Source organism: Pagrus pagrus, assembly GCF_965226575.1.
Source record: "Pagrus pagrus genome assembly, chromosome: 11".
Lineage (NCBI taxonomy): Eukaryota > Metazoa > Chordata > Actinopteri > Spariformes > Sparidae > Pagrus > Pagrus pagrus.
Window position 1 is genome coordinate 11,459,703 of NC_140195.1, and position 11,938 is coordinate 11,471,640.

The window sequence follows — 11,938 nt, forward strand, 5'->3', positions numbered from 1 at the left end:
GAGCATGAAATAATGCTCAGTAATGCAGTAATGATAAAGTAATGATAAAGGTCTCAAAACAAGAAGTTGACCTTTGGGGCTGTCTACATGAAAGGCTCATTAAGCTGGGTAATAATGCAGAGCTATCTTCAGATCATACTGTACTGTACTCTTTATCAAATTTACATTTAAACAAATTATAATAATCCTGGGGCTCTAGGGCCCCCTGGGGGTAACCCAGCTGTGCTATTTTGATTGATATATTTTTATTTCGAACATGTAAAAACAAAATTAACAAACAGTAAAATGAAAGCTTTCAAAAAACAAGTGAAGAACAAGCAGAAGTAAATGAACAAAATCAATAAAGAATAAAGACATTCTTAAAAATAACACTGTTTATATGTCCAAAAAGGAGTAGGAAGACGAAATATATACATATCACATGCATACAGCACAGGTACTCATAATCTTTCTTACATACAGTAAAATAAAATATATAAAATAAAATAAAATGATTCCAGTAATCATAAAAATAGAGCCAAATTAATTGAAAAATGTGTTGCTTTGGCTTTGATGTGGCTTGCAATCCACAAAGTACAGAGTAGCCTCCCTAAAGTGATCAAATAATTATAGTAGAGTAAAAGTACAATATTTCCCTCAAAAATGTAGTGGAGCAGAAGTGTAAAGTAGCAAAAAATGCAAATATTCAAATAAAGTAATAGTACCTCAAAACTGTATTTAGTTACATTCCAATACGATTTGTGCAGGTTTATTTACTTACTCATTTTCTTTATCTTTTGATAAACAGTACCATTTCCTGCCATTTCTGTAAATATTACCAATCCCCAAACATTTTTTTATCACCCAAGCTACAACTATCCTTCTGGAGTTTTGGGAAGGGGGCGTTTACATGGAGTCCGTGAAGGCACCACGGGCCCGGGTTCTCCTTCTACGTCAATGACACTGGGCGGTTCATGAATGGGGTTTTGAAGTGGGAGGGCCCGTCATCTGACTTCACCAGGCAGGAAAAAAGTGGGTGTTGTGCTGTAGTGTTTGGTTTGGTGCGATGCATCTTCATGACTGTTTTTAAACACATGAGCAGCGGGTTCACTGTGCTTACGGACCGCAGCGGAGCGACGAGCCCCGAGCCGAGCCAGCATCCATCAGTTGAGGCGTTCAGGCCAACGGCAGCCGTGCAGCGGGGGACAGCTAGCTCCAACCCAGGCAGCCCGGAGCCAGAGAAGGGAGAGCCGAGTCGGTGAGCCATGGGTTTCCGCAAGAAGAACAAGAGCCCGCCGGTGCTGAGCCACGAGTTTGTGATCCAGAATCATGCCGACATGGTTTCGTGTTTGGCCATGATTATCCTCCTCGGCCTGATGTTCGAGGTACTGTGTGTTTGGACACGAGCTGTGAGCTGTTAGCCGAGAGATGTTAGCCGCTGCTAACTGTCGTTAGCTGACATGACAGCCGCACTCCAGGGGCAGGGCGCTAGTGTGTCTCCTTCCCTTCTCATGTGTCTCACTGATTGCCAAAGAAGATGGCGAGGAGGCCCACTGGCACACAGCTAACAGGTTATTTTACCAGTCGGCCTATCCATTGCCTCCATAGCAAAACCAATACATGTATCTGGCCTTTGGCAACAAGATAGTCAGGCTAAAAGTGTGTGCATGCTACACATTTGATCAGCAGGTCTCTGGCTCCACAGAGCAGCTATAGCTGACTGGTACCTAGCCACGTTTGAATGAAACAAGATAGCGTCCCCCACACTAACCTGTCCTCACTCAAACCTAGCCTCCAGACTGCATCTGTGAAGATCAGGGTGTGTGTGATAGCTTGGCACAGAGCTATCAGTGTATATACTCATGACACACACTCACAGTGACACAATGAAAGGCTCTGTAGCAAGCATGAAATATACCTCATGCTGCAAGGGAGCCCCTGGAGGTCCCCAGACCCTTGTTATGGGAATCTATAGATTCAGGATCTTGCAGTGACACAGCAGTCCTCACTTATTACTTGTGTGCATATGATGATAACTTAATGGTGTTAATTAATGAACTCAAAGGCTTGGCTTCCTTTGCTTGAAACATGTGAGTGATCAGTGACAAACCATTCCTCCAGCCCGTTAAGCATGTTTGTTTTTTTGTGTTCCAGGTCACAGCGAAGTTTGCCATCATGTTCATCACAGTCCAGTACAACGTAACACAAGTTCTTGGTAAGTCCAGTAATCGTCATCATTTCCCTGCATCTGATCTCTAAACGAGTGCCCCGCACTTCGTGGATTGCTCATATTTCCTTTGTAGCCATTGTTTGGGATTTTTCTTTGCTTCTCTCGTTTTTGTAGATGAGAAGAGTGAGCCAGTGAACCTTTACCAGTACGGCCCTAAAGATGTGGCCACTGTGTTTTTCTACCTGCTAATTGCCGTCATCCTTCATGCCTTGATACAAGAGTATATTCTCGATGTGAGTACATCAACACCCGAACTCCACAGTGGCTCACATTGTTGTTTGTAACACATGAACATGTAGTATGAGAGAAACCGAAACCAGTGTACTTGCTTCAGTTGTCTTCGTCTAGTTTTTCATTTCAAAAGCATCTAATAATGCCTCACGTTGGCTCTTTCCTGGTCTTGGAGAGCCACTTGTAGGTAATCAGTTCCAATCCTTCCAGCTGCATGTGCACTAAAGCAGAGTGACCGAAGCTGTGCTCATGTTTCTCCTGACTTCTTCTGTCTTCACTGACAGTTCCCAGTGGGCTGTAATCAAAAGAAAACATTTTTTTATATACTTTTATATCAAAAATAAAAAATCCTTTTGTAGAACAAATTCAACAGTGTACAAAGATTCTTTAAAAATATTCCTGTATCTCTTAAAGGAAACTTTTTTTTTATGTCTGTCTTAAATCAATAGTCAAGCCAACTCTGCTTGATGTATTATTCTCCCTGTAGATACTGGCATAACTTCTGAATGCACATACATTTTAAGAGTTGAGGGGGGGTAAAATCCTCAAGACAGACTTGGTGAACTTATTTTTAAAAGCTGTGCTTGGTAAGATTGAAGAAACCAGCAAGAGCAAGCTAGATTTTGAAAGTATCTAACCAAAAATAATCGAACCTCTCCCTTCAGGCCTCCCTCCAAAACACATGAACATGAACATGCACCGCATGACCACATTGGCTGCCCCTTATCACTCACTGGCCAGCTGGTAGATATGCGGCTAATCTGCTACGTTCCACAGGCTCTCCTAGCCTTTTCAGTCTCATAAATATCTAAATTAACAACTCTGTTAGATGCCACACTCATATACACATAAGAAAAACAGCCGTCATGAACATACCTCAGTACACGGAAAAGGTAAGCCGGCCCGGCTGTGGGTGTGTGCTTTGTGCTAACGTTACTGCGTTAGCCGCTGAAGAAGTCCAACCATATCCAACTACCTTGTGTCTCATTCACATGAAAGAAAATGTAAACAGCGACGTGGCTATTTGGTTCTCATCGCTTTCAAGCTAGCGTGATAATATTGGGGACAATTTAGCTGCTCTTTCTCTTCCATTTCTGTGTGCTAATACCTTTAGCAATACACCGCCTAGCATTTCGGTAGACTCCCGTCAAGCAGGTATGGGTTAGACACACAGGTGGGTCGAATGAAATTATTGGATGGGCTGCAGACAAGGGATTGTTTTCTTTTCAGAGCGTTTGATTGATCGATTGCTGGTCAAATGACTACAATCATAACGTTTGTGAAGAAACAAACAAAAAGCTGTGACAGTTATAACTCAGTAACATACAGTGCTATATACGTAGCCACTTGTTGCTAATTGTTAAATTTAATTCACAAATGTATTAGTTTTGAAAATAAGATGTGAGTAACTGAAAAAAAAGAACACATACTTTTAGAATAACAAGCGAGGAACTAGATTATGATATATTAATGTGTTCATCTTGTCTAATATCTTTGTTTAATTCCAGAAAATGAACAGGAGGTTGCACCTGTCAAAAACCAAACACAGCAAGTTCAATGAGTCCGGACAGCTTGCGGCGTTCTACCTGTTCTCCTTCATCTGGGGCTGCAGCATCCTCACAGCGGTACGTGGCTCAGGACTCACAGAGACACTTTCCCACACCGCGTTAGGCTTCATCTTATATGTACGTCTCTTTTTGTCTTGACAGGAGGACTTTGCAACGAATCCTACTTTCCTATGGGAGGGTTATCCACACACTCACATGGTGTGAGTAAAATACCATAGACTCCAACACATCATGAGCTCATATTTGACATTTGAATGATTCAGTGAAGTGTTTGCACTGAGGAGTATTTTGAGCTTTTACAGTTTTAGTGCTTTTTTTAATTAATTTAAGATACATGGTACAAAGTCTATTCTGGTCCCATTTTCCAACTGGTTTGGTTTGTTCATGTCATATTTTTAGATACAAGTTACAGAACAGTGCACCCAGCACAACATGATATATTGTATATTAACACGATATAACTCAGCACATATAGATAAATGATATAACCTCTGCACAACCTGTCCTCTGTCTAGTTTTCAGGTCAAATTCTTCTACATTTGCCAAATTGCCTATTGGCTCCACGCACTTCCTGAGCTGTACTTTCAAAAAGTACGGAAGGTGAGTGTCATTTTTTTTTGTTTTTTAAATGATGTGCTTGGAAAAATGTTCTTTAGGTTTTCGTTTGTTGCTTTCGGTTTCTTTATGTAAATCAGGGGTCTTGTGTTGCAGCTGTGAAGTGGCTAGTTGGCTCAAGTACGAGAAAAACTAAGATCAGACCACGATAAAATTCATTGTACTTGTAATTGTCAAAGTTTTTGTGCAATGGAGCAGTCTATAACCTATGAGTACAGTCATAATACATCAGTCAGTATGCAATGCTTCTTATCCCTGCTGGGGGTTTCATGTGTCTCCATGAGGAATCAGCTGACGACTCCTCAGATGTGAACATAGCGACTAGGGATACATTAAACAATCACAGCTCTGTTGCGGTAATTATGCCCAAACAATTAGAAATGCTGTCTACTCCATTAAAACAGCATTTTAATTTGAGGTTTTTGTTGGATAATGTGTGTGTGTGAAGCTATTTTGTTGATATCTATTGCGTACATGGATTATTATAGAGTGAATTGGAGCTGAGCTGAAGTCGAGGCTCAATTTGCACAGAAAATGTATGATGGCGTCAAAGCTAACATGGTTAATGAGTCCCGGCTGTGTTTTAAAGGTTGCTGGCTTTCCTCAAGAATTGTTTTACCATACAGTAAATGAAGTGACTCAGATCTGCAGTGCTTTTAGATATTTCTTTGACGTTGCTGCCGTGACCGACACAAACTCTCTCCGCCTTTGTTTTATTCCTACAGGAGGACATCCCCCGCCAGCTCTATTACATTTGCCTTTACGTTGTCCACATCACTGGTGCCTATGTCTTAAAGTGAGTAAAGTAATTCATTTTTCTCAGCATATCTTCTGACGAACACATATTCTTAAGAGGCAAATTCTAGATGTGTGCCTCATAAATATCTAGATTATCCTGATAATGACTGAGAGCATTTCAACTTCTTACCAGTTCCAGTTCATGGAGTGACTCTTTTTTTGTCTTCAAGTGATTGACTGTGAAAAATTGCTCAGTTTTCAGTTCTCATCTTATCACTATAGCCTCATAAGGAGGAAACGTCAGCCGACCTTTCCTCCTTATGAGGAATTGAAACCAAAGATTTCAGACTGTGTTTTGACCTGTGAGCCGCACCTGTTTTTGCCTTTGCTCTTCCTCCTCCTCTAAGATTATTGACATATAAAACTTTAATGCAAGGAATATATGATATAAAAATCGTCTCCTGGTTCACAGCTAGTTAACCCTCAAAGAGCTAGACAGCTGCCAGGGGCTAAAAATACCTATTGTTCTAAAATGTTTAATAACTTTTAAACCTCTAATCCTGTCCTATCCCTTTTTAAAAACTCATGCAACGCAGAGTTTATCCTGAGCTTTCAGTGGTATCCTACATGTCTTGTTTGGGCATTCAGGTGCTCCGTAATGAACATGATGACGCCATCATCAAGGAAACCGTTGTAGTTTCTCACTCTGGGCGATGGTTTATAGCCAAGCTGCATTTCTTGTCCATGTTCAGTGGATATTTCTCTGAAAAAGTCGTTTTTTGCTTCAGTGTCCTCTGTTATGATTTAATAACCTTTCTGTTTACTTTCTGAACTCCTTCTGGACACATCTGCATGGTCAGTACATGAAATGTAGGATTCCACTAAAAAGCGCCGGGGATCATACTATAATAAGTGGCTGTTACTTGCTTAGGAATTGCTAGAATAAGGCAGGAAAAACAAACCAGGAGAGTCAGGCGACCCAAAAATAGTTCTAGATCTTTGAGGGTTAAGAAGAGTGTACGTAGCTGATAGTCTTCCTTCATGTCCTGAGTCATCCTCAGTAAAGTCTGTGTTGCCGTCCCTCTCCCTGTGTCTCGTCATGTTTAGCCTCCACCGGCTGGGCCTGGTGTTGCTGGTCCCTCACTACCTGGTGGAGCTCCTGTTCCACGCTTCACGCCTCTTCTACTTCAGCGATGAGAACAAGCAGAAGGGGTATGTATTGCTTTCATTTGTCTAATTAGTATTTGGTGGGTGGTCGTGCCTTCCTGATCCGAACAACCTGATGCAAGCTCTCTTTTCTTTTCCAGTTTCACTCTGTGGGCGCTGCTTTTTGTCATCGCCCGCCTCCTCACCCTCACACTCTCAGTACTGACGTTTGGCTTTGGGCTACCCCGTACAGAAAACCAGGGCTTTTCTCTAGCAGAGGGCAACTTCAATGTGCTCACCATAAGGCAAGTCCAGATGATAGTTGACAGGAAGAGCCCTTAATGTCTCGTAGCTAGCTAATTTACTCATGGTGTTTAACTTACAATCAACAAAAATGGCCAAAGTTTTGTTTTCCTGTTCACAAGTTTTCACGCAGTTGTTAAAGTATGTCCTCTCCACCCCTTAGGATGACTTGTCTAGCAGCTATCTGCCTGACACAGGCCTGGATGATGTGGAAATTCATTAACTTCCAGTTGAAAAAGTGGAGGGAGCACAGCCAGAACCAGGCCTCAAAGAAGAAGGCAGTCAGCCCAAAGAGCAAGCCTCACAAAAGGGAGCCTACAAGGGGTAAGTATTCAAGAACTTCAGCATCTAGTCCGTCACCCAGGTTGACTCAATGTAATTCGATCCATCCTGAGTGATCAGATCATAAGAAAAGGTTTGACTTGTGGTCGGATCACTCAGGACGGACGTTAATACCTTGTCTGAATTCCCTTTTCGCCTCACGCTGCTTGTTTCTGATTATTTGGCATTAATGCTCATTGTTGAACATACTAACTGAAATTGCTTTCACGTGTCTCATCAGGAGGTGCGACCAACGGGGTTGTGAAGTCTGACGATAAAACATCACCACGGGCCAGAAAAGCCAAAGCTTCATAAAGACGGAAGAAGTGAGGGAGTTCTGACAATGTGACATTATGTCTTTACACAACTTCAAATTTTGTCGTCTGCTCTCCAAATCAAATGTTTAAGCGCACTAAGAAACCTTACACAACTCTCCCTTTGGGGTTGACACTCCTTTTTGAGAAAGCTCAGTGTTACTGTCTCCTAGAAATGTTTATTATCATTAATTTGGGTTCTGGGCAGATGAGACGTTGAAAGGGCAGTGCTGGTTCTGATGCTTTAACAGGATAGATTAAGCTCTTCAAAGTGTCCTTTTGTGTAAAACTACGATCACTCGGCGGGTACTTTAAACTGAGTTCAGTAAATTTGACGCGGAATCCTTAACACAGTACCTTTAAAAAGCGGATTTTGACTTCAGGGCAACTTAATGTAAAGTGTTAATGTACAGATTAAGTCTTCGGGGTGTCATTTTAAGTTTGGGCCTTATTCAGTTAAACTAGCGAAAAAAAGGCCACTGGCTCGAGTCCCAAAATAAAGCCTTTCTTCCTCTGCAAGACAGCACTTCAATATTCTGCTGATGTCAGGAAAAGATCTTAAATTAATTGCTCCAGAGGGATATTTGTGCTATTTAGGTATTTGGCATGACTGCAGCCAGAAAAACTGAAGCTTGTACTTAACTCCTTGATCATTTACTGCCATTATTTGACAGCCTCTGCCTTTGAAATCCAACACATTACAGGATTGAGGCGACCGGTGTATTTCTGTCTGCTTTTCTCACTACTAGCCTGGTAATCAGCTTCACCCTGTCACAGGGGCTCGTCCAGGTTAGGTGACTCACCGAGGGGAAGCTGTACTGTAACCTGTGATGCTGTACTGTATGCATACAGTTAAATCTTTCTAACGGCATGATCGGAAACTTGAGTAAGAAACTGTGTTCGAGGCTGCGATTCAGTCTTTTATATGGTAATGTCGATGCATGATGGTTTACGGCTAAAGACTTTATGGCTAGTGACTACCTGTGCTGTTGAGTTTGCATCTCTCTCTCTCACACACACACACACACACACACACACACACACACACAAGCATTCAGTGGCCTTTTTACAACTGCTGCAAGAGGTTTGAGTTATTTATTTTTGCCATATACTACAGATAGTTATTATTTTCTATGCTTTGAGAAGCTATAACCAGCAGACACAGCGGTACATAGCAACTGCGTTTAGTTAATCCAAACAATACAATCTTTCTTCAAGTGTCCTTATAATGGCAGTGGTTTGTATCACTCGTTTTGCTCGTGTTGCGTTCTGTTTGCCTTCTACGTTCTACGCTTTTTTTATTCTTGGGTATCAGGGGACAAGCTTTTGATCACTTACACTAAAAGTTACATCCCATGGTGCAATGGGAGGTGTGTCTGTACGTGGATGTGTTTGTATGCCTGGGCACTTACTCGTGTGTGTGCGCAGTATTGTTTTGCCTACTGTGTGTGTGAATTAACTGGGCGTGAATGATGATGATGATGATGGTAAGGACAGCGATGTTTATTGCTCGTCTCGTAAAAAAATATATTGCCTGCGTGCAGAGCATGAATTGTGACAATCTGTTCATCGACTCCTGCCCCCCGTGTGTTCGCGATCACATCCCGTCTTTTAGTTCACTTCGCTTCTGTGCGTGAAACACTGAGTTGTGGATAGGTGTACGTTCTATAGGTTACTAAATGCTTCTGTGTTCAATGTCTCTGCCCCTCAGATGCCATTTTCCTGTGTGAGAGAGACTCTGTGATTTCTGTTTGCCAAACGTGGCATGTTTTGTCCTCCTTGCTTCACCTTTTCAATGATCCTGACATTGCTAACGGAGCACATGTATTGTACTGTTGGCCATACTCTTTCCTCTCATGGATAAAGTCCCGCTCTACTACTAAACCACTGTGCATGTGAAGCTCTGTACAGATAAGACTGTATTACCTGAGAGTTTGGAGTCTTTAGTCTAGAGCAGGGAGGAGATGAAGATGCCATTCATTTTTGCTCCCTTTAGCGCTCCTTATTGGGACTTTGGTGGTCTTTTAAAGCCAGATGTCTGTGTATGGCAGTGTCATAGGAGGGAAGGAGGAGCAGAGGACGTATGTACCAGCCTGTTACTAAACTGTCTCAGATGTAAAAGAGAAAAAAAAAAGCTGACTTAACCCTACACTGTACTAAAATATGTGTCAGATTTTTAAGCTATTTTTATAGAGGGGGAAACTGTTGAAATTCACTGTTGTTCAGTACACACGTGTGAATATTTGTTTTGCATCCATATTGATATGAATTGTTTTTTATATAAGAATGAAGCTTGCTGAACTGTTAGCGTGGGTATACGTTGTGGTATGACTGTACAAATTTACTTAGCCTAATGGTTTATTTAACTTCATGGCCTTATTAGAGCAAAGTGAACTCGGTTGTATAACAGCGCTCAGTTGACACCACGCTGCAGGTGTACACTGCAGCTCTCACAACTACATGTTTTATCAAATACACCGTCATATTGACACTATTACACCAGTTTAATAATGTATGATCAGAGGAGCAAATGGTCAGTATAGTGATTTATTTGTGTGATGATTACAGGCCTGGATGCAGAACCAACAAACTACATGTTGCGGGGTGAAACCTACTGTGAGCTTTTCTCGCTCATCAGATGTCACACTGTGCAACAGTCGGCAGACGTTACTGCTCTGAAACACGAGCCGCTCTGCAGTTCACGGCCCCCTTGCTTTGAGACACAATAGCCTGTATAATCCCACAGGAATGCACTTTTTTTGCATAATATGCATTATGTCCGAGCACCGTAACACTGCTCACTTTGGCTGTTTCTGCATTGATTCTCGGCGATTTACAAATTGGAGCTGCTCGACTTTAAAAACTGTGTGCATTTTGTAATTGTTGAAAGCTGAAAACTGCAGTGATTCAACTGTATGAGCAACCTCTAGGTGGCAACAATCATTAATGCATCTGACCACGAGATCACTTATAAAATAAGAAAAAAAAAAAGAAAGACCTGCACAGCAGAGACACACGTTTATTGTATTCTATTAATTCATCCTGCATTGTCTTTGATTTGTCTTTACTTTGCTGCTTGTTTATAGATGTGGCGATATATTTCCTTTTTCAAGATATGTTGTCTCTGAACTGCTCTGATGGTATATATTTATGCAAATTCTTGTGGGTTCTGATCATTTTTTTCTTTGTCATTATTTTTTTTATTTCATGTTTGAATAAAGCTTTTATTCATTACGCAAACTTGTTGAGCCCATTTTTTTTCCCACATAGTGCCCGCAGGTTGAGTCGTAAGACCGTCTCCATGGAAACGGCACGCAAAAAAAAAAAAAACATTGCCGTTTCAAAGTGCACAGTAAATTATGAGAGCTGTAGATAATTATCCACTTCTGAGGTGAACCAGCAGTGAAATTGTCCTTCATAAAGCAGGGATACGCACAACACCCTCCCTTTCTTTCCCACTGTACAATCTTTCCACCTATTTAACTTAGATATATTTGGAGACCTATTTGATTTTAAAAAAAAACATTTTTCATTTCTCCTGCCTTTTTGGGGACGGTGTCAGGAGCCTTGAGGAGATAATGGCTAAATCCTATTTCTTCTCGGCTAATTACCACCAGGGGGCAACAGTGAGCCTTTAGCCTGAGGGACAGAAACAGTCTGCAGGGACATAGCTGCATACAGACCTGCATTAATAAATCACCAGTCAGAGTGAGGAAGACTGAAACATTGTCTTATCACAGCATTCAGCTCAACACTTGAACAGACTTCACTGTGCAGTCAGCCACTAAAATGAAGTAATTGATGGTGTTTATCCAAATGATGGGATGGGAGACCTCCACCTCGTCTTCGCCGTTCAATTTAACTGGCAGGGAACTGTAAACATGACATCTGCATCCATAGATGATGAGGAATGAGCACAACACAGAGGAGAGACACCTGCAGCTCACTGCTAATGTGTTGTGTTGTTTCGGAGTAATGGCTTTTCTCTGGCCAATCAGACAGCATGATGGATCAGTGGGAACCAGGGAGGCAGGCTGGAGCTCTACAGGGTCAGCACAAGGACAGGAGTTCACACACACGCTCTCCATCACACACACACACACACATACACACTGATGGCTGTATCCACAACCCAAACATACATGACCCGAACCCGACGAGAGAGGCAAACTTGCAGAGAGAATCCGACAGCAGTGACCTGCTAAAGGAAAAAAAATCACTATCCCGCTCTTTTTTTCCCCGTAATTCCTCCCCTTCATCCAATGAGGATAAATCTCTCGCTGAATCGTCAGTATTATGTGTAATTTCCATATAAATTAGCTTCATTAAAAGGGGAGTACTTTCTTGTTTAACGAAGCTCATTTGAAATTCTGTATTTAATAAGACATGCAATCCCAGACTTGCAGACTAATAGCCAACAATTAGCTGGACCAGAGCATGTGTGTGTGCCTTTGTGTGTGTCTCTGTAATCCTCTCCCGGTATTGTGTTATTT

General features: G+C 41.7%; 1 protein-coding gene across 4 annotated transcripts; it reads left to right on the top strand.

The window, feature by feature from the left end:
* Positions 1-932: 932 nt before the first annotated feature.
* Positions 933-10,679, top strand: LOC311265037 (translocating chain-associated membrane protein 1-like 1). Of its 4 annotated transcripts, XM_084366326.1 has the most exons (12): positions 933-1,364; positions 2,134-2,194; positions 2,324-2,442; positions 3,949-4,065; positions 4,150-4,208; positions 4,524-4,608; positions 5,349-5,419; positions 6,469-6,573; positions 6,669-6,812; positions 6,974-7,134; positions 7,373-7,457; positions 10,014-10,679. In XM_084366326.1, exons 1-11 carry the CDS (start codon positions 1,245-1,247, stop codon positions 7,444-7,446), a joined length of 1,116 nt encoding a protein of 371 aa, XP_084222452.1. In that variant the 5' UTR covers positions 933-1,244; the 3' UTR covers positions 7,447-7,457; positions 10,014-10,679. The 4 variants fall into 4 exon arrangements, with proteins under 4 accessions (XP_084222452.1, XP_084222453.1, XP_084222451.1 ...); XM_084366327.1 differs by having other exon boundaries at positions 933-1,237; positions 7,373-10,679; XM_084366325.1 differs by having other exon boundaries at positions 934-1,364; positions 7,373-10,679.
* The last annotated feature ends 1,259 nt before the right edge of the window (positions 10,680-11,938 follow it).

What these genes read in the sequence shown, in the direction of transcription:
- LOC311265037 (XM_084366326.1), top strand. Translation starts at nt 1,245, where the DNA reads ATGGGTTTCCGCAAGAAGAACAAGAGCCCGCCGGTGCTGAGCCACGAG. An exon ending in TACAAGAGTATATTCTCGAT is followed by an intron (nt 2,443 to 3,948) that starts GTGAGTACATCA and finishes GTTTAATTCCAG; the next exon opens with AAAATGAACAGGAGGTTGCA. An exon ending in TTCAATGTGCTCACCATAAG is followed by an intron (nt 6,813 to 6,973) that starts GCAAGTCCAGAT and finishes TCCACCCCTTAG; the next exon opens with GATGACTTGTCTAGCAGCTA.